The sequence below is a fragment of the Linepithema humile genome, chromosome 7, assembly GCF_040581485.1.
Source record: "Linepithema humile isolate Giens D197 chromosome 7, Lhum_UNIL_v1.0, whole genome shotgun sequence".
Classification (NCBI taxonomy): domain Eukaryota; kingdom Metazoa; phylum Arthropoda; class Insecta; order Hymenoptera; family Formicidae; genus Linepithema; species Linepithema humile.
Genome location: NC_090134.1, coordinates 13309731 through 13333784, shown reverse-complemented (window position 1 = coordinate 13333784; position 24054 = coordinate 13309731). Strand labels below are relative to the sequence as shown.

General features: G+C 31.4%; 1 protein-coding gene and 1 long non-coding RNA gene across 4 annotated transcripts; one reads left to right on the top strand and one right to left on the bottom strand.

Annotated features, from left to right (window-relative positions):
* The first annotated feature begins 606 nt into the window (after window positions 1–606).
* LOC137001094 (uncharacterized) lies at window positions 607–5855 on the top strand. The gene is made up of 3 exons (XR_010891223.1): window positions 607–1169; window positions 4115–5491; window positions 5587–5855. It is a non-coding gene; the product is annotated as an uncharacterized lncRNA (long non-coding RNA).
* Window positions 5856–19757: 13902 nt separating this feature from the next.
* Window positions 19758–24050, bottom strand: LOC136996892 (uncharacterized). Of its 3 annotated transcripts, none has more exons than XM_067359949.1 (2): window positions 23583–24050; window positions 19758–22942 (listed from the first exon to the last, which is right to left on the bottom strand). In XM_067359949.1, the coding sequence occupies exon 2, from the start codon at window positions 21591–21593 to the stop codon at window positions 20388–20390; it is 1206 nt and encodes a 401-aa protein (XP_067216050.1). In that variant the 5' UTR covers window positions 21594–22942; window positions 23583–24050; the 3' UTR covers window positions 19758–20387. The 3 variants fall into 3 exon arrangements, with proteins under 3 accessions (XP_067216050.1, XP_067216051.1, XP_067216049.1); XM_067359950.1 differs by having other exon boundaries at window positions 19758–22863; XM_067359948.1 differs by having other exon boundaries at window positions 21590–22942; window positions 23583–23938.
* Between the last annotated feature and the right edge of the window lie 4 nt (window positions 24051–24054).

The window sequence follows — 24054 nt, the reverse complement described above, 5'->3', positions numbered from 1 at the left end:
ATTTTACATGTTTCGATATAAAACTAATAAAATATTACTTTTAATATAGTTATTATTAAACAACACAGTTATTATTCAATACAAGAAACATTTTATTCAGCGTAATCTTTCACTCAACTTTGTTAAGTTCATATCTGTGGAATCTACAGTGTAGATAGTAATTATCTATTAAAGATTCACAAAATATATCTGTCGATTGATCATCAAGTGCTTCAATCTCTTTACGAGTTTAATTTTCTACATCTTATTCGATTAACATTTAATCATCTAATAGTTGTGTTACGTATGGCACCTTCACTTGACGCCTCCATACGTAGACTCTCTAAAAACCATAACAGTATATACGGAAAATTTAAACAATTATTTGTATTAATTTTTAATTCATTTATTGATTAATTCGTTATTTAAAGTAAATTACATATGGTAAATATTAATATAATAAATATCTCTACCTTTAGAATAAGTTAAATAATAGCAACAATACGAATTGTATGATACTATAAAAATTGTTAACTATTGTCATATTAACTAATTTTATACTTATATACTTTTGAAGCGCTTTATAGATACTTGAAACGACCTGTAACGCGACGTAAATAAAAATACTGCGCAGTAGTTACATAAAGGTCACTAAAGAAAAGAATGTAAACATCGCGTGATCGATCGTACGATGTCTGTCTCCACCTCGCATGTCCGAGTAGTGGGGATAGCAACTACGGGTATATAAGGCGGCTCCCAGCCAGCCCGGTACCTCAGTCCATCTCGCGCAACACCTCAGTCAGATTTCAACCACAGTGTCTCAACCTCAGTCGGCCCTCAGCCTTTACACAGTTTCAGTTCACACCACGCGCAGTCAACTCAGTACATTCTGCCATATACTTCAGTCGGTCCGAACCAGTCATGCGCTACAATTAGTTATACTAACGTTTATTTAATTATTGTATTAGATCCAATGTCAATTCCAGTATTATTTCTTAGTGTTCAATGAACAATTATAGTTATTTAGTGCAACTTTTCATTCTTTTTCTTACAATATTTACACGAACAATCTTCCATCAACATTCAGCAACAATTGACAACATTCAATAATAGACGACACAGACGACAACTTAACAATTGGATCAACCAGGACTTCTTCAACAGTAATAGGACACGTTACTGCAACAAAGGTAAGTGGATTAAATAATAATTATTAACCATATTATTATTATCATCACATTTATTATAAAAAGTGACGCAATCAATTATAACAATAACAATTAACGGTGCTTAAACAATTATTTCGCTATCACAACTAAACTTAAATTCAATAACTATACAAGATTATATTATTTATTTAATGAACAATTTGAGTTAACACGCAAACTACGAGCAATTATATATATTTATTCGCAACTTTTTACACATAAATAACAAGTGGACTGTGATTATCTTTTATTTAATAAACTAAACTTATATCATTAAATTGTTTAAACAATTACATAAATGCGCTGACACATACGCGCTACTACTATTAAGGAAACAATACAATAGAGCATAATAAATTAAAAAGGCATTATTAGTCAGATCATTGTTTACTACATTCTATATTTAACAATAACATTATTTATAATTAATTAATAGTTAAAGAGATAGTGCAAACGTTTGCGCGCCTCCCTTAGTGCGTTTATTCGTCGGCACACAATAAAAACCAGTCATTCCAGCGCGCCTCCACTAGGGCGTTCGGTTACCCAGACACACACCCACACACAAATATGTCTACTTAACTATTAATTAAAATTCTTTTATTAAAATCTTTTATTTATTGTTACGTCCTGATAGATGTAGAATTTTTTCGTTGGGCTTGGCGATCAACGTAAACGGGCCTGACCGCACGAGCCGAGCGGCACGTTTAGAATTTGCGACGGGTCAGCGACTGAAAGAGTCGTTTTTACTCCGTCGACAGGTCAACCGCTCGTAGTTCCCTTTTTGGGTCAAGGAATTGAATCCCTTTTACCCGGGACGGAACCTTTGTGCGCAATTTGAGAGGGGGGTGAGGGAGTGACGAACGAGGAGGGTGTGGTTAAATGAAAAAAAACAAAAGTTTAATTTACTAAAGACTTAACATTTTAATTTGATTGAATTTATAATTAGGATACAAAACTTAACTCTTATTCGCATGTGTTTTATAATTTTATTTGTGTATTCTTTACAAGGGTGTGTGTGTGCGTGTGTGTGTGTCGCGTGTGTGTGTGTGTGTGTGCGTGTGCGTGTGCGTGCGTGCGTGCGTGCGTGCGTGCGTGCGTGCGTGCGTGCGTGCGTGCGTGCGTGCGTGCGTGCGTGCGTGCGTGCGTGCGTGCGTGCGTGCGTGCGTGCGTGCGTGCGTGCGTGCGTGCGTGCGTGCGTGCGTGCGTGCGTGCGTGCGTGCGTGCGTGCGTGCGTGCGTGCGTGCGTGCGTGCGTGCGTGCGTGCGTGCGTGCGTGCGTGCGTGCGTGCGTGCGTGCGTGCGTGCGTGCGTGCGTGCGTGCGTGCGTGCGTGCGTGCGTGCGTGCGTGCGTGCGTGCGTGCGTGCGTGCGTAATTGTTTTTTTAAATTAAACCACCAATTTTTTTTATATAAATTAATTTTTTTTATATAAATCCATTTATCACATTCTGTGTAAAAAATTATAAGAATGCGGTTGTAATGAACAAAAAATGAATAATTTACGAGATATTTTATATCTTAGTTTGACATATTTTTTATAAAATATAAAATATCTCGAAAAATATTTAATTTTCGGTAATCTTATCTTAATACCTTTATGCACAGAATAATGAGGAATCAATTAATTGTGTAAAAAGAAACAGTTTTTAAAAAAAGTATGCAACTGCATGTTGCAAATTACATATTTTTTTTAAAGCAACTGTATTTTTTGCACCAATTGATTTGTCTCATTATTTAGTGCATAAAAGTATTAAGCTTCTCGAAAATTAAATGTTTTTTTTAGATATTTTGTATTTTATGACAAAATAGATCAAACTAAGATATAAAATGTCTTGTAAACTATGTTTTTTTTCTATTATACCGTTATAACTTTTTATACAGAATGTGATGAGAAATCGATTTATATAAGAAAATTATGATGATTCAACTTAAAAAAACAATGGTGACCTTTAAAACTCAAAAAGGTCACAAGTTAAAAAAAATTTTATGTACATTTTATTGGGGACTAAAAACCATATTTCCTTTATTTTCGTTACTTCAATCAGTTATGAGATATTTGTCCAAATAATTGGACGAACACCCTATGTATGGTTACTTTCATTCAATTCATGTTTTAACAAACCTAAGTTTTTTTTTCAAATGCTCAACATATTTTTATGAGCTTAAAGTTTTAAATACAGTATATCTATTTTCTATTGGCTTCTTACAATTTAAAATATTTTTATAAAATATATAGTATAAATGATTTATTTGTTGATTTCTAATGTAAATTTTTTAATTTCATTACATTAATATTATAAATACTACAAAGATGATTATAATATTCATTTTTTATTGTTTTATTGAATAGTCATGGAGATTGACAGTTTTTATTTACATATTAAAGTAGGAAACAGAAGTTTTTAAGAATTGATTAATATAATGATTTTATTGATTGTTATTTGTGCAATGTTTTCTGCTATTGTTTCTTTTTTTGGTAAATTTAGTACGATTAAATAATGACATTTTATGTTTTATATAAATATATGTGTATATTCTACAAAGAAGTTAAACAAAATTAAATAAAATTAAGGATCAAATATACGAATTTTTTGCAGAAAAACGAATAATTTGTTTACAAATAATTTTGCTCTAAATAAGATCATTTCTCACAAATACTAGTTAATGAGAACAAATTAGAGAACATTTGAAGAAATATTGTACATATCATATAATGTCTATACTACCTACTTGTTCAATTTATTTCTGAATTTTGTACGCTTTCATTTGACTTTAAATATGAATCATAGATTTGTTAAAACATGAATCATAGATATTACATACACTCTTTCTTGAGATATCAATTTTAATTCTGTAATTAATATAAGAATTTATTATTGTTGCTTGTAACTTATATTTGTTGTAATACAGATATTTGTTTGTAATATAGATATCCTGAAGCAGCCACAACGTTATCATATGCAACATTGAAAACTACATTGTACCGTGAAAGAATCAAACTTCGCCCAACTTTACCAAAAGATATGGAGACTCCTGCTACAAATTTATCAACTTACCAACCTCTTGAAAAATTTTACAAAAGAAATGTAACTTGCAGCGATGGAAAAAAAGCATTAATATTTACAAGTAATGAGCTATTGCAAGAATTACAAAAATCAACAGAACTTTATGTCTATGGCACATTTAATGTAAGTTTGTATATCTTATAATACACACACAGTATATTGTTTCTATATATGTATATGTATATGTATATGTATATGTATATGTATACAATAAAAATAATATATAACGATACTCGGTATAAACTGTGAGGATGACGAACAGAATTGGATGTTCTTTTGTAATAATTAATTTGTTAAAACTCTTAATGTTCATTTATTAAATTTTTGATGTTAAAAACTGTAGATGTTTCGGTCAAGTACGCGACCATTATCAATGCAATAAAATTAGTTGTATATAAAAGTCATGTATGGATAATCATAAAGTTTTAACAAATTAATTATTACAAAAGAATATCCAACTACTGACTCGTCATCCTCACAGTTTACACCGAGTATCATTATTAATACACACGAGTCTACTATTTAAGAGGTTAAAAGTAATACATTTAAATAATGTTAACTTTGCAGATTGTTCCACGTGTACCATTAATAAATCAAATGTATACACTACATACTCGATATATGAATGTAGTAAGTAATAAAAATATATTATAACATGAATTATCACTAGTTAAAATATTGCATATGAATAATATTACTCAATAAATCATAAAAAAAGATAGTATGAAAAAGTTGTAATATAAGTTAATTTATTTTATTAACAAATACTAATTTCATTCTTTTATAATATAGACATAAAAAATGTCAAGTTTAAAAAATATAATTTAATATTTATTTTATATGTATATTATGAAGTTATAAATTATACAAAAGTATATGATTCCTCTTATTCTTTATAATAAATCTATAAGCCTTTTAAATATGTTTTTTCTTTAAAAAACAATAAAATCATGATTTGAACAATATCAATTGATGCTTTATCTCATACTCTTATTCATTGTTTAATTATAATAAAAATACTGTAATTTGTTTATTTTGCAGAGTATTGCTATGATCTTTATCCTGTGTGAAAATCGTTCTAGTAATATGTACAGAGCTATTTGGAACAAAATTCTAGAGTTAGTGCCAATGCTTCAACATAATGTAAAATTTATAATGAGCGACTATGAGACAGCATGAAAGTGATAAATGAACAATTTCCAGCAGCAGCAGCACATGGGTGTTGGTTTCACTATAATCAAGTGTGCATTATAATTTTACATAATTTATTTTTTATGTTTATTCTATATTATTTACATAAACCAGTTATTAATAATACATAAATATTCACTTACAGGCACTTTTGCGTCATTGGCGGCGATTAGGCTTAATGGATGCACCAAGAAACATTTTATCAATGACTATGAGTATGGCATTGGTTCCTTCTGATTGTTTTGAGGAAGCACTTTCCTTTATACAATTTGAAGTCAATCAAATTTCTCATGAATATCCTGCTGTTAATGATTTTTTAACATATGTACGCAAAACTTGGTTACCACAAAAAATCAGCGTTTATGATTGTCCTGTAAGGACAAATAATATAACAGAAACTTTCCATAACATAGCAGGAAGAAAATTCAGTAAATTTCATGAAAACGTCTGGAGTTTCTTAGGTAATATTCTCATTAATATTTTTTTCCATTTTATATATAAAGTAAACTTTGAAAAAATAATATGCTTACAGATAATCTGCAAATATTAATAACTGACAAAGAAATAAAACTGAAACGTTTAAAAACAACCGAAACTACTGGGCATTATACAACTATTAAAAACAGAAACCGAGATAATAAAATATTGAAAATGCAAAACTATTTTGCAACAGGCAGGTTAGTTTATATAAAATTCTATAACACATAATCTTTCATCGACGTTTTCTTTCGCAATTTTTAATCTTTGCATAACACATTAATAGCGAATTGATTATACATTATATAATGTATTATGCAAAGACTAAAACAGACTTTAATTTTAACAATTCATAAATTGACGCGATAATCAAGAGCTGTCAGATATGAAATTGACTTGACAACAAAAAATAATCCGCATCGAGATTCGAGACTTTTGAGAATCGATATAATATAGATTTTTTAAATGAGAAGAAAGTCGACTTATAAAAGCACACAGAATAGCTTTATTTATAAAAAATTTAATTTATTGTAATTTTTTCAATTACTTTTTTGTATATAAGCAGTATATTTTTGAAAACCTATTGTGTACTATTTATATCTATTAATTCTTATCATTTTTTAAATAAAAGCTTTGAAAAAAACAGCTATTTAAAAAATAACAATTTACGTAATCTTACATTTTTTTACATCAGATAATTACAAGAAAAATTGATGTATCTAAAAGAACAGATAAATGTGTGATTCTATTTATAAGATTACTTTTAGATTGATTTTTCGTAAAGATTATTTAAAAATGAATATCAATATTTTCAATTTTTTTCAAATAATTTTCATTAAAAACGACTAATAATGATTCATTTGCGACTGAACATGAAATAAAGATATTAATTTCCATTTTCGGCATCCTGCATTTATATTGTAAATTTAATATTTTTATATGTTTCTTTTTTATTTCTACATATGTAATACATAGTAAAAGTATTTTTTTATTCTTTTTAGGTTGGATCTCAACAATTTTTTACGTTTCTTCAACGACAAATATGAAAATATGATGAAGGATAAATTACTTTCTAATGGTATGTCTATTATTAGTAATGAATAAAATTTGATATTTGAAGCTTTCACAAAGTGGAAAAGTACTACCCTCTGACTTAAATTCATTAAATAAATATATACAAAAAAAAACTTTATCTTGTAAAGATATTATATTCTTAAAATATTTAATATATATGAAATAAAAATGTTAAATATCTTGATTGTATGGATATATATTTAAATTTAATATAAAAATTATATTTTTACAAAAGATAACATACCTGATTCAACATTTGATGAAGAATATGATCATGTGTATTTAGAAACAAAATCAAATACACTGCATAATATAGAAGATGACACAAAAATTAATACAAAAAGGAAAACACCATTACAAACATTAAATTATGAGGAAATGAATCATTCACGTATAAAATATCACAAAAGAAGACAAAATGTGTTAAACACTGATAAAGGTAAACATGTAAATTTTAATATTACATTTGCAAGCATCATACTTTAAAAAAAAGTGAAATACAATGGTTTGAATAAAATGAAATAATATACACCATTAAATTTGTTTTTATTACTTTTACAACTGAATAACATAACATATATTATATAAATTTATAACAATTCTACTGGATAACAATTTTGTTTTTCTTTTGGATTTAGTATTTGACTGTTATTGATTTTATAAAATTAATGTTTTTATACATCAAAATTGATAACGGATATATAATAAGTTATTGTATATATATTCATATTAAACATATCATTATTTATATTCCCTTACAAACACAAATTATAATACAATCTTTTTTGTACATCTAAGATGTATATATTTGTTTATATTAAAAATAAATTTTGCAATTACAGTAATACAAATTTCAGATCCTACATAGAAAAATTTGGATATATATATCCAAATTTTTCTATGCAGGATTTTATATTAAAAAAAAATATATATCGCTATCATATTATATTATAATAAATATATTACTATTGTATCATATTTGTTAACAGAAAACTTTAATAGAGAACACAAAAACAAGATATCTTAAAATTACCAAAATTAAAGGTGATTTTACAAAGGATAGATAAAGTATCAAAGGAAGAAATAAAAATATCATCAAAAGAATCATCAAAGAAACGTCGCAGAATAAGAATTTAATTTAATTGCAGTGTTACGTCCTACATCCTACACGGTTCTTCTTTGCGCAACTTTCTCACGATCAGTCGGTAAAACTCAAAGAGATCCCTAATGGAAATTTGGCCTTTACAAATAAAAATAAAACCATAAAACTCACTAAGATTATTTCAGACACATATCGAAATTTCCGATAAGATAAATTGTCCTTTGAGTTTCCGGCGATGATCACGTCCGCACCGATAAAATTTTATAGCGTCTACACTAAATACTACCACCAGGTACCTCGCCTTATTCCCGCCTATCCTTAAGTTCGATTTCCTATTGAAAATCTATCTTTATTACTTTCCTCCACCCTAAGATTTCCTCAAGGATCCAAAATCTTAAGGAATACCTCCCTTCCAAAACCAAAAAATCTGAGTATAAAAGGAAGGGACCCAGCAAGAGTCAGAGAGTTTTTAGTTAGAGAGTCAGCGGAGTTTTTAGTTAGAGAGTCAGCCAGTTAGTAGAGAGAGACTTTGAGTATTACCCAAACAGTTTGAATATTGGGACTTAGAAATAATTCGTAACATTTTAAAGTGACTGTAAGTCACTGTGTGTTACAAGTGACTGTAAGTGTTTGTAACAAAATAGATTCAGTAAAGTGTCTGTTAAAACTATTCGATCTCTTTTCTCGTGTACAACCTACACCCTACCTAACACCCAACCACCCAGTTATCTCTCTGAATCAGCACTCAGAACTATTTGCTCCGGTGCGGACCACCGCACGTTGTACTTGGTTTCTGTATCCCCGCTAATCGTGGTGCGGACCACCGCACGCTTTTAGCCTGGAATTTTCGGATTGACAACATTATCCTTCATGCCCAAATCTAAGACGCGACGTGGGGGAGTAAAATACCGTGCGCGCCAATTACTTCTCCAGTACACGAGACCGGTTACGGAAGACAATTCAGAATACATCGGTGTTCAAAGAAATTATTTTGACTACGAATACGAGGATCTGTGCAACGCCTCCGATCAGTTTTCCCGGCGCGAAGGATATAACGCTCATCGGCCGTGGCCCTTCACTCTCATCCCCCTCAGCTGCAATCAATCTCCGATCGACCCAGTGCGGATACCACTAACTGACCCCAGGAGGATCAAGTACACCTCAAGGCCGACTACACCTGGACTTTAGAATTGGAGATCTAAATACATTTCGAAGACATCCAAGTAGTAAGTCTAATTTTCACAATCACCTCTCTCTCTCTCTCTCAAACACCTCTCCTTTTGAAAATTGCACGAGGTTCCGCCCTTGGTAAAAGGAGTTAATTCTCTTGACCAGAAAAGGGAACCACGAACGATTGGTTGAGGCCTTTAACAGCGTAATATCGATCCTTACGATCGTTGACCTGTTCTCAGCCAAGGGAAATCGTTCGGCTCGCGCGGTCGCCTCCTCTCATACCGACCAGCGAGCAAACACCACAAATTCATACTTTTATTGTTGCGTCCGTCCGTATACCTGATTACGCCCTTTTCCCTCCAGGTTAGGACGTAACAGCAGCAAGGTAATTATTTCACAACATTCTACTAATGCAGAATTAAAATAAAATAAGATTTGTTAACTTCGACAAATATTCATATACTTAATATTAACATTTTCTTTTTCTAATAAAAATAAAATATATAGAAAGTACTGGAAGATGAACATTTATATTTAAATTAAGTAAATCATATTTATTCTTTGGATTAGAAACTGAAGGATGATATTAAACTGCATCAAAAGAAGAATGTACAAAAGACATATGTACTGTGTGTCTTGTAAACGAGCGTACACATGCTTTTATACCTTGCGGTCATTTGGCTTGTTGCTTCCCGGGAAAAAATGGAGGAGATCTGACTATGTCTGATTTGATAAAATTAGATAAAATAAGATCTGAAATTTAGGTAGAGTCAAATCTGATCAGATACAATTTTATCACGTCAGATCTGCATGGACAGATCTATTCAGATTCAGCCAGAAATGCTAAACTTTTGTCCGATCTCACAAAATCTAATCATTGTTGCCGTTCGATATTAAATCGCAAATCCAATCGGATCTTTTTCAATCTAATCTGACATTATTTGGTCACATAAGATATTATGAGGTATGAGCAAATATTACACATCAGATCTCACCAAATCTGATCAGACCAAACTAGACATATTTTGATCTCGTCAGATCTAATGATTTTTACCTGCAATATTTGGTTAACTGATGAAATCAGATCTCGTTAGATCTTATCTGATAATGTCAGATCACATTAAATCCGCTAAGATCTGACCAGACTTCCGTTATGAAGATGCGAAAAATAATTTTCGAAATATTTTTTTTCCTAATCCCTATATCGGTACCAAAATATAACGAAAAAATGAGTAAAATTTTAAATCGATTGATCATATATATTAATACGTGCTGCCTTGTTTAATTTCTAATGTATTAAATAAAATTGCGGATAAAAATTTTTTATTTTTTAAATCCTAACAACAGATTTTGTTTTAAAAATTTGAATCTCTTCAAATATATATTTAGCTTTTGATGTAAAATAAAAATTTTCAAAGAAATAATTTTCTAACATTTTAAAATATGGCATGAAAATCAATACAATCAGATAAAATTTTTCGCTATTGGCATTATTTATTATAGATCTATTGGGATTGGGATAAAAACGCAATTCAGAAAAAAATAATAAAAAAGAAGTACGAGGGCCATTCAATAAGTAACGAGACAAATTATTATTGCTCAAAAACGGCTGAATTGATCCATATGAAACTTTTAGGAAATAAAGTTAGCAACCTTGCGATGACATCTGATCAGCTGTTAAATCATATTTTGTAAACATAACCTCAAATTTACTCAGTTAACGATGGCGAGTCCGCTCGAGAATTGCACCGTGGAAGAACAACGTGCCGTGATCAGATTTTTAGTCGCGGAAAGTGAGAAAGGCAGTAAAATCCAGTGATACGCCTATTGTCCCGAATTAACGCATCAATACGAGATTCGAGAGAGGAAGTCCCAACTTCGACCGGTCGTCCACTGCGTTGCTCGTCAGAAATTTTTGTACGGCCACTTTGAAACTGCTCTACCCATTTGTAAACGTTCGAACGATTCAAACAATTTTCTCCGTACACTTTTAACATTCTTTCGTGGATTTTACTGCCTTTCTCACCTTCCGCGACTAAAAATCTGATCACGGCACGTTGTTCTTCCACGGTGCAATTCTCGAGCGGACTCGCCATCGTTAACTGAGTAAATTTGAGGTTATGTTTACAAAATATGATTTAACAGCTGATCAGATGTCATCGCAAGGTTGCTAACTTTATGTCCTAAAAGTTTCATATGGATCAATTCAGCCGTTTTTGAGCAATAATAATTTGTCTCGTTACTTATTGAATGGCCCTCGTACATTGTAATATTATACATTATGGTTTATATAATTGTTTTCATCGAATGTAATGTTTTACATATGTAATTTCCCACCCTTACTAATTTATACATATAATCAATATCTTTTACTTGAACATTATAAAAATAATTTTCTTCTTTTATCGGTAAGATGTGATTTACTTTTGTCTTGGTGTTTCGATGATGAAACATATTTTTATGAATTACCGTTAATGGACGGAACATGAAAAATACATTGTCCAGCATTGTAAAAAATAATCTAATCGAACCATATTGTTTGGATTCAGCATTTTTTAGTTTAAATTCAACGTTGTAACTATTTGTCTTTAAAAGTGTATGTCTCTCGGATGTATAAATTTCAGAAAAAATTCTTGCTCGACCGTAAATAAGAACATCATTCTCTTCGATTTGTATCGTTTGATCCACTGTACCCGCAGATGTTAAAAACTCACTTCTGATTTCAGTTTCGTTAAGAACGATTTTTAAATAAGGTGGACCAATAATACAATCTTGAATACTTGAATACTTTCTGGTGATAATACATGTTCTGTAGCTTTATTTTTCAGTACTTGAATGCCTTGAGTAATTATTATATTATTGATCAATTCTTGTCCGATGTGCTTAGAACTATGAACGATACGTGAAAGAAATCCATTGAAGTTTTCAAAAGAAAAGGCCGACCAAGCCCATAAGGGACCCCATCTCTTTACGCAAAGTCCAAGATGTAATAGCATATGAACATTGTAGGTTAATTGTCTGTCGTTATAAAGCCTTTCTACAAGGCTTACGAATAGCCTAAGCAAGGTTTCAGCTTCTTCGATATCCTCACTTGAAATATTATCTCCAAGAAGAATATAAATAGCTTTTGAAAGTAGAAGCCAATGTTGAACATATTTATCTAGTAAATATTCGGTCATTGTAGGTAAAGAGTAAAATAAAAGCCAAACATACCACTCGGATGCTTTATACAAGTGCAAGAGAGATAATGATCTTGGCATTCGGCGGAAGGTATCAGGAGGCCGAATTTTTAAGAGAAACTTGTCAATATCGTTCAACGACTTTTTCACACACCATTTTCCATTTGATTTATACCAAAGATTCGTGAATCGCCTTACTGATCCAAGAAGTACAGAATGCATAAAATCTGGTACCATACACGTGCTAATATCAATAAGAGGAAGAGTCGAAATGATAGGAATTCCTTTTATACCTCTAATATTATTTAATGCTCTTGTTAGTACTTTTTTTCCTTGAATTCTCATTCTCTTGCTAGTTCTAAGCATGATCTGTTGTTCATTAATAAATAGATATATATGCTTACATTTCTTGTTTGGTAATATTTTACACTTTCGAGTTTTTATTTTGCAAAGGTTGCAACCGTAGCGCCCATTAAAATTCAAAATGTTTTGTATTTGTGCCCTAGCTGGAGCATCAGCTACTATTAATGGAACAACAACTTTAGAATTATGTTGTTTTATTTATTGGATGAATCCAATTGACACCTTCATCAAAACAAGTTTTAAATTTTTCGCAGCAGGGTTGAAGAAACGAATTCATGAAAGGCTTATGATTATCATACCACATTCCAATAATAATCACAAAATTATTCCTCAAATTCTTTGGAATCTCAGCAATTGTAAACATTAATGGCCAACAGTTTCCAGTGGAACTTTTTTTCAGATATAGACCATCTGTGTTCAGTATCAATGTTAAATCGTATAATCCTCTTTTGTGCGCTTCTGAATAATTAACTCTTAAATATTCTGAGCCATCAGTGATGTCAGTAATTACACTAGAATCACGAGGTTCATGTTGCTGTATAATTCTGTATAGATTCCTATGTTCAAACAAATATTTTATCTGATTCACGACATTCAGCTCATAAAAAACACCAGTATTTTCATTAATCAGTGGATACGTTCAAAATGTTTGGATGGAATGCTCTGCTTTATCATTATAACATATCTGACAGTTTTTACAATAATAGTGTTTTATGACAGCACATGGAGGAGCTAGATCTGTAATATATTTGAATAATTTAAAAATAGTTGTAGGCATATTATTAGGTACCGAAAGCATTTCACAAACTGTTTTTAATATATCTTTCAAAGCGTTTTTAGTCAATTTATGTTTCATGTATAATTGTAGAATTGATAGAACCGCCTCATCTGTTGTTTGTTTACTATTTTCATAAACCATTGACTGTTCTTCAAGTTCAATGTCATCATCATCACTATTACACTGTAATTCTGAGTAATATAATCGCTATCAGAACTTTTATTCGAAGCATAAGTGGAAAGTTTGTCATGTTCAAAAAATATCTTCTGATCATTCTTATCATCTGATCCAGTAATACTGCCATCACCATTGTCATATTATTACGCAATTTTCTAACACAATATCGTTTCTTTCGTCATTAGTAATACTGATGTCAATATTTTCACAACTTAATTTTTGCAAGAGTTCTGCATTTTCTTCAATGAAATCCATATTTAAATGAGACAAATTTGAATATCTTGATATTGTCCTCAAGGGAACCTATGAGGAAAATAAAATAAATTGTAATTCTTGTAATTAACTGCTGTACTAGTTCAGCTTATAAAAAACAGATCTAATGTCTATAGTTCAATGTTTTTTACACTTATTGTGTACATACCGGAATGCTTTCATCCATCTGCCATGTTTTATATTTTTTCCTGGGCTGATAATTATTGTCATTATAACTATCGTCATTGTCGTCAGACATGATAAATGACGAATAGCAAGAGGCAATAATCTATGATATAATAATATTATTATTATCACACTATGAATTAAATAAAAGAACAGGGAAAATTAAAAATGCATTATGAATAGAATGTCTCATAACAAAAACAGCATAATAAAACCAACAAAAATATATTTTCGTATTTAAATGTTCATTCTTTGACATTAGTGGAGATTAATAGTTAACAACAGTTATGTAATAAAATTTAAAATATTTTAGAATGAAGACCTGTACACACAACACACACACACACGCACGCACGCACGCACGCACGCACGCACGCACGCACGCACGCACGCACGCACGCACGCACGCACGCACGCACGCACGCACGCACGCACGCACGCACGCACGCACGCACGCACGCACGCACGCACGCACGCACGCACGCACGCACGCACGCACGCACGCACGCACGCACGCACGCACGCACGCACGCACGCACGCACGCACGCACGCACGCACGCACGCACGCACGCACGCACGCACGCACGCACGCACGCACGCACGCACGCACGCACGCACGCACGCACATATATACATAAACATATATGCATATATATATATATATATATATATATACATACATACATGCATACATACATGCATACATATATAGATTGTGGAATTTATCTAAAATTTGTTAAAAGTACCACTATTTTTTTAACTATATATAATCAACTGTTTTCATAGCGACGTAGGAATATGAGGTTATTTCTATGTATGCAAGCGCAGTTTTCTACGTCTCGCGTGTCGCATCGCATGCGCATGTAGTCACATGTCATGTGGTCGAATCATTTTCGTTCTTCCGTTCGTATCTCGTGCATTTTGTGATACATATTTCGGAATCATACTAAGATCTCCGATTATCTCCGAGTACCTATTTTCGTTGAAACTTACGGATTCTGTGATTGTGTTTTTTACATCTTTGAGTGAAATAATGTTTCTTTTAAAATGCGACGAAGACGAGTCATATTGCATGATAAATGACGAAGATGTCATTTTCGACGATGAAACGATACAGAAAGGAGAGACTGTTAAGTTCTATTATAATAAAAAACAATATACTGGACACGTCATTATGTTCTCAGGCTCGTTATTTTTTTGTTAATTTGATAAGCATATTAATACCTGACCTTAACTTTTAACTTAACCTTTAAAATTTAATATGCACGCTTGTTTTGAATCTTTAGTTTTATTCTTTTTTTATATGTATAGATGATCAAGAGGCAATTGAAAAAGAGCTGAAGAGATGTAAGACAGAATATAAAATGAAACGAAATAGCAATAAGTCAAAACAGACCCGTAAAGGAGATAAAAAATTTGTCAATAAAAGGCAAATGATAGGAATAATAATGACAGGAGAAAAAAATAAAATAACACATCCTCTTGTGAATACATATATATTACTTCTTATTAACCTTTAAAGAACGGGAGGTTTATTTTAAAAATCTTACAGCTTTTTTTTCCTTGAGTAAGTTTATTATAATTTATTGTAGTTCTTGTCTTTAAAATATGACGCTGTTTCAGTATCACTGTAGTGGTTTCCCGTTCTGTAAAAGTTAAAATAAATGTATGTATTAACCTGATTTTCTATATTTTGCTATTGTATTCTCCAAGAATAACATATTGAATTGTCAATTTTGTCAACGCCACTATACTTTCTCTTTCGACATATGGTGTAATCAATGACACTGTGGCTTAATCGAAAAATTACTAAAAGCTTCCAAAAGTAAAGATAAAAATTTTTGAAAATAAGTTAATAAGATAATGCAGTAATAAAATTCAAATTTGTAGGAAAACTTTAGACAATGAATATTTTACTTGCTACAGTTTTAACAAGAATATATAATACAATAAAGTAATAACCATCACTTATATTCTATAATCAGCTGAAATCATTTGTCAGTTATCAATATTATTAGGTACTGTTTTTTTGAACAGAAAACTAAGAACATTAAAGAGACTGTGAACAGTGTCACAAGTGATAAGAAAAGAAAAATGAAGAATTTGAACGAGTCTATGAATTCGTCTCGAAGTCTTTCGACGACGTATTCCTCTAATGAAGAGATAAAAGATAGGAAAAGTCCTACCAAGGAAGAACTTTTAAAGTTGTTGGAGGACGCCAACAATAAAATTACAAAATTGCAATCAACATTGGAAGTTAATTCATTACGTATGTATTGAAATATATTCTATAGACTTTATATTTCTTTTTTATTATGTTTATAGAATATATAATTTGTTCAACTACATATAATTTTAAAAGATTTATTGTTTTCTTTTTCATAACTTAAAAAAAGTACAACTTAAAAAAAACGACAATTATAAATTATGATATTGAAAATTAATTTAAAATAACAAAACTAGTAGCTACAGATTTTAAAATGTTTTTTGTATGTATGATTTATTATAAATAATGATTTGTTTCTCTAAAAACAAAATTATATAATGATTTATGATTTGAAAATTATGATGTTTATAACAAATTAAAAAAACAAATATTTTTTATACGTAATTTGTATAAATTTTCTCAGAAATTTTGAAATACGCTTTTTTATCATTTTTAACATTTTTTCTATAAAAACTTTTATTTTATACAATAAATTTTAATTGGAATCCCATCAAATTAATAAAAATTAAAACAAAAAAAATGTATGTGTTTTATATATCATATATATACTTCATTTGTATGAATATTATCAGATATTTTGAAATTTTTTTTATATTTTTTAATAAACATGACTATACTAAAAACATTTTTTTGTATATACTGACTTGTTTTTATGAAAAATTAAAAATAATTCTATAAGAGATGAAATACTAAAAGTTTTTACAGAAAAAATGAAATGTAAGCATAATATTTAAAAAAAAGTTATGAAAGTTGTTGGTAAATTTTTTCATTTATGTAAATATTTTTTAATAGCGTATAACAATAAGAATACCGAAAAAGAAAATGATGAAACTGTTAGCGTTGCAAGTGAAGATGAAGAGAAAATAGAAGATCAGGAATTAATAGAAGATTATCTTGTAACGGTGCAGTCCGCAAGCTGCATCGTTACGGCTACGGACCGTCCATCGTCCGTAGCCCACCAAAGGCGCATCGAGCGCCGATAAATTTCTTATCGTAACAACGGCGGTCAACCGCCGAAAATCCCCCACACCCGACCGTTCCAAAATTCCGTTTTGTGGGGGACTCGCCGCCGAAACCGCCGATGCTTGCCGATTCGAAACCATTCGGCTGCCAGCCGGGTATAAAAGAGGCCCGGCTGTACGTCTTCTCACCAGATTCCGTTCGCTGATAGACAGCGAACATCCCTCTACGAGTGTCCTCGTAGTCCAAACCGAGCATACTCGGATTTTATACCTGTTCCAGCACACGAGTATCCTCGTGTACCGCCGAGCGTCCTCGGTATTCTTGACTCCCGCATACGAGAATATTCGTATACCCGCCAAGCGTACTTGGCTCCTCTAGGCCACCGAACTTCGTATTGCGGGCATTTCCGCGTACCTAGCCAGGTCGCCGTTCTAAATTCCGCCTTCATACGAGCGTCCTCGTACTCCCGCCGAGCGTAATCGGCAGCCTAAGTCCTTATATCGCATTTATTCATCGGGATTTCAAATCCGTAATCCGTCCGGCAGGCAAAACCGCGTCGACCAATCCGCGCCGCCGAATAGTCCACATCGATCTACGATCGAACAGACTCGGGATACTCTACGAACGCACTCACCGACGAGCGTTGCATTGTACCAACCGTTGCGACACGATCGCCCGCGCTTGCGCTCTCGCCGACCGCACCAGGACGCTTCGCGTCATATTTTATAGTTCCGCATAAATAATTATTTCACCGTTGATCAAATAATTATTTCGCTATTGCCGATACTTCGCATTTATTTTCACGTTGCTTTCGCATTTATTTTACGCCGCCTTAAATAATTATTTCACCGACGCTCCAATAATTATTTCACTATCGACGATACTTCGCATTTATCTCCACGCTGTTTTGTATTTATTTCCCGCCGCTTTAAAGAATTATTTCTCTGTCACTTATTAATTATTTCACCGTTAATATACCGATCGCACCGATATTTTTCTATTTTGTACACTCTTTCAAATTCATTTCGCACACGCTTCGCATGTACACACGAGCATTGAAGCAGATCATTCGAAACAAATCATATCAACATCTTACTTAATAAACGCTGTTTCATTACTTTATTACAAACGAGCATTTATTTATTTCACTGACATACCCCCAACTGACCGAACCTGGATTCCGGCGAGCTACTCCGCGTCCGCCGAAGCTCACACGGTTTCAATCTTGTTGAAAACGCAAGTAATTTAAGCGATCATTGAATCGAAAAGTATTATTACAACGATGCACAACTTTTTGGCGCCGATTGGGCAATCGATAACCTAAGCTTTTTGTATTGCATTTTCTATGAAATATTTTATTGCATAGCTTTTAATACTTTCTAATAAATATTAGTTTTCTGATACTTTATGTAACATATAAATAAATTAAAATAAAATTTAGACGAAATTTAAGAAAAACAATAAAAGTTTTTACAATATAATCAATATCCTAATATGATCGGCAAGTGTATAAAACAAATTTAGGGCCGGTTGTTTTAACTTCTTGATAAGCTAACTGATAGTTAAATCATATATCTGTCTTTGTTTAATTTGAAGGAAAAACAAAGACAGACATATGATTTAACTATCAGTTAGCTTATCAAGAAGTTGGTTGAAACAACCGACCCTTAAATAACTAAATTGGCGATACCGGTCAAAAGCAGATCTTAATACTCAATAATAATTTTCTAAGTAAATTTACAAACATTTACAAGTTCCCCATAACTGCGCGCCGCATGTTTTGTTGAACTTTAAAACACAGCTGTTAAATAATAGAACTAAAAATGTAATATCACGAAATTAAATTGCTAATCAATTTAATTATTTTGATGTCTACAAACATCTCTACGATCCCCCCATGCCAATTAAATTGATTAGCAATGTAATTTTGTGATATTACATTTGTAGTCCTATACTTCTACTTAAGAGCTGTGTTTTTTATTCCGACAAAACATGTGGCGCGCAATTGTGAGGAACTTGTAAATGTTTGTAAATTTACCTAAAAAATTATTATTGAGCACTGACAATAAGATATGTTCTGGATTTTTTTTTTATTTGCAATAAGTTGAAAAGGGAACTCCTTAATATGTATACTTATACTTTATTACCCGGGAAAAAACGTTCACGCTTGATTTTATATAATTATATATGAGCATACAAAAGTATACATGAAATGTTACATAATTTTGAATGATAATATATTATTATGTATAATTATATATATTCATGAATGGTTGTATATATAACCATGCATGATCATATACATTCGAACATGTATTTGTATGGAACCATACGTGTTGTGTGTGCAGACTGTTTACGACTATGCATGATCATACACCATTCCATACAATACATTGTCCGATCTTGCATGGTCGTATATGAGCATGCATAATCGTATATGGTCATATTCATTAATACATGAATTTATAAAAAACCATATATGATTGTATGCAAGCTACTATATGATCATACATGATCATATACGATTCCGTACCGTAACGGAATTCTTATTCGTACGGTCATACATGATCGCATATGTTCGTATACATTCATACTTGGAATGTATGGTGTCATACTGATTTACACAAATTTATACATGTGCAGACATAATCATATACGACTTTATAAGGCATTTTTCCGGATATATAAATTATGAATATAAAATATAATATTAATTATTCTTGATAAAACATTTTGTTTTTATTATAAATAGCTATAATTATAAAATATACACAACATTATACGATAAATCCTGCAGAATATTAAACTCAGGCGGCGGTGTATTATATATAATATCTTATAAAATTAATTATATATTTTTAATATATTATATATAAATGTGTGTTACAGTAAAAAAACGCAGTTACATATAAAGTAAAGTACATACACAGGAACTTATTATGATTCGATATATTATGTGCTGTATATAACAGAAGTATGATTTGATCATAATAATCATAAGACTTTAGAAAGAAAATTTGGTTGTTTGCATATAAAATTTTCAATTTTCACAACTTTATGCATAAAGTTTATGTCATTTGAATTAATTATAACAAATTGATGCCTATTTTCTTCCACAGGTATTACATGCTTGACCTTCATCATTGTATCCTGATTATAAATAATATTTACATGTTTCACGAAAAATTGACGAAGTATAAAATATACCACGCCTTTAGATTTGAAGAAGAATCTGATTGATCCATAAATATTAGATTTATCTTGAAAGTTAATGTAAACAGTGTAACTATTACTTTTTATTTTCTTATAAATTTCAGAGGTATATGTTTTACTAGAAATTGTAGCTCTGGCATACATTAGTATATTAGTTACACTAAACTGATGCGCTATTAGCAATTCCCTCTCAGAGTCACTTAACGTTACTTTCACGCTATTACCATTAACTTCATTATCTTTTTGTAGGGTCGAATTAGATCTATTAATTTTATTAACTTTGTTTCTTAGAATTTGAACTCCGTTAACTATTTGTAAATTATTTGCAATTTCTTTGCCGATATGTTTCGAGCCATGTACAAAATTTGAAAGAAATCCATTAAAATTTTCGAATGGAAATGCTGAATTAGCCCACAGAGGACCCCAACGTCTCACACAGAGGGTAAGGTGTAACAGCTGATGAACATTGTATGTTAACTGACGGTCATCATATAAAATTTCAATGTCCCTTACAAATAATTTAAGCAAATATTCTGCTTCATCAAGATCTGGTACTTTCTTAATATTTTTTTGCAATAACGTGAATATAGCTATGACGAGAAGAAGCCAATGTTGGAAATACTTTTCTGGTAAATAATCAATCATAATAGGGACTGAATAAAATAAGAGCCAATTATAGAATTCGGATGCCTTATAAGACTTGAAATGGAATATACTTCGTGGTAAGCGACTAAATGTATCCGGAGGTAAGATGTTTAATAATCTGGTATCAATTTCAGCCATAAAATGTTTCACATTCCAATCTCCAGTTTTTTCGAACCAAAGAACCATAAATTGCTTCACAACTCCCAAAAGAACAGAATGCATGTATTCAGGCATGAAACATGTACCTACATCAATAAGGGGTAGAGCTGCAATAATTGATCTTCCTTTTACACCTTTAATAATAGTATTCTGTTTGGCTGCTTTTTTCCCTTGTTTTTCCATCTTTTCTCCTGTTCTTAGAGTAATTTCGTTGATGAAAGGATATATACGAATCCGCTTTTTACCAGAGTTTCCACAACTGTACACTTTTTGGTTTTAATTTCGCAATTATTACAGCCAAAACGTCCGTTATAATAGGAAATATTTTGCATCTCTGCTCTGCATGGGGCATCAGCCACTATCAATGGAGCTACAATTTTAGAATTGCCACTCTCATTAGTCTTTGGATCAATCCAATTAACGCCGGCATTAAAACAATCTTGTAATTTTGAACAAAACGGTTGAAGATAAGTATTCATTAACGGTTTGCGTTCATCATACCACAAACCAGTGACGACTAAGAAAGATTCCCGAAGATACTCTGGGATTTCAGCTATCATAAACATTAATGGCCAAAACTGAGCCTTTGAACTTTTCATTAATGAAACACCATCAGTATTTAATATTAAAGTTAAATCATACACTCCTTTTTCCCTTCTACAATTTACTCTAATATATTCTGTTCCATCAGTAATGTCGCTAATTACATTTGGATCGCGATCACGACACTTCGATTGATTTAAAATCTCAGCAAGATTTCTATGCTCAAACATATGTCTAATTTGCTGCGATATATCCAATTCATAAAATACCGATCTACCGCCGCCTGATAAACATACTCGGCAACAGTTGTTAACAAAGATATTATTATCATAAAAAAGACACGTTTTACAATAGAAGTGTTCCGTGACAGAGCACTGAGGAGCGATGTTTCGAGTATACTGAAATAACTGAAAACAAGATTTAGGCATATTATTCGGCTGTGGAAGCATATTACAAATTGTCAACAAAGTATTTTTTAAATTCTCTTTCGTCATCCTGTGTTTAATGTACAATTCGAAAACAGCTAAGACACATTCATCTGTACTTTTTGGGCTATTCTCATACAACATACTATATGTTTCAACTACCTCGTCATTTTGATTGTCTTGATTGTCACCAACCTCATAACTACTCTCCGAACTGCAGTTCCTCTCAATGTCACTAACATTATTTTCATCCTCTTCTTCATTTTTGCTTTCTTCATTTTCTTCTTCATCTTCTTCTTCTCCTTCAACTTCTTCTTCTTCTTCTTCTTCACCTTCAGCGTCTTCTTCTGCTCCTTCATCATCATCGTTTTCTTCCAATTCGCTGCCATCGTCATCTACTAGTAGTAGGCTTTTTTCTTCCGAGTCAGCTGAGCTATTGCTTTCATGTACGGTCTGATCCTTGATACCTGTAGATGAGCCTTCTTCTACAAATATAATGGAATTATTTTCATCCAAAGAAGCCCTTACTTTATTCCGCCACCTTTGTAATGTTCTTAGAGGGATCTATATATAAAAAAAAATATAATTTATTAAATATATATAAATATATATACATACATAAATGAAACATGAATATTATGTTAATATTTGCACCAGAAAATAAGTTCTATATAAATATATATATATATTAATATATTGTCCCCAAAAAGTCCGAAAAAAATTTTTTTATATCCAGCTATAAAGCTACAAAAATACATAATTTTAAGGAACAAAGCGATGCGTTCTTTTTTAAAGCACGAAACAAGGAAGGATAGCACGTGCTATCGACAGATTTTTTAAATATTTTTATCTTTCATGATTTTAAAACTAAACCTGTATTTTTACAAGTTATATATCATTACTCGGCGAAAAATTATCGCAGACAAAAAATTACAAAAACTATCGATAGTACGTTAAAGTTAAAACTTCAAACTTCAAAATGCTTTGTTAATTTTTTGTCTACGATGATTTTTCGCCGAGTTACAGCGGCTTGAAATAGTTCAATTTTTAGCGTATGAAAAGTATTTTTTTTTTAAGTAATATATATGAAAATTTCCTGCCAATCGCACTCACATATTTTAATATGAAATAAATATAAAGGACCAAAGTTACAATAAGTGCATTAAGAGAATGTCATTATAAATGAAACTGTGTATATACGTACCGAAAGGTTTCCATCAATCTTCCAAGGGTGAGAATGATATAATTTCTTTTTCGCCACTGGTTCATCATAATCACGAATATCGTTTGACATTTTTTATGCGTATGGATATTTGATAAAAAATTGAGTAAGAATCTTTCAGTTGATACTTTTGCTCTGTACGCTATACTTGCATGTCACTGCCAGTGCAACCATGATCAACTGATCAGCTTTGCACATATAGCCGCTGCGGGCACTGTGGTCTACGCAGTCCGTACAGTCACAACGCGGGAACCAGAACTTTTCTGATAGCTATAGAAAACTATGAATTTATGATTATATTAGGTTTATGTATTATGTATTTGAAATTAATATTTTCAATGATATGATATATCTAATATAACAAAATAATTGCCATTGCTACACACGCGTGTCTTTATTGAAAGTCATTGTTATTGATCTGTCAAAAAAAATCGTTCTTTCCCGCGTTACGACT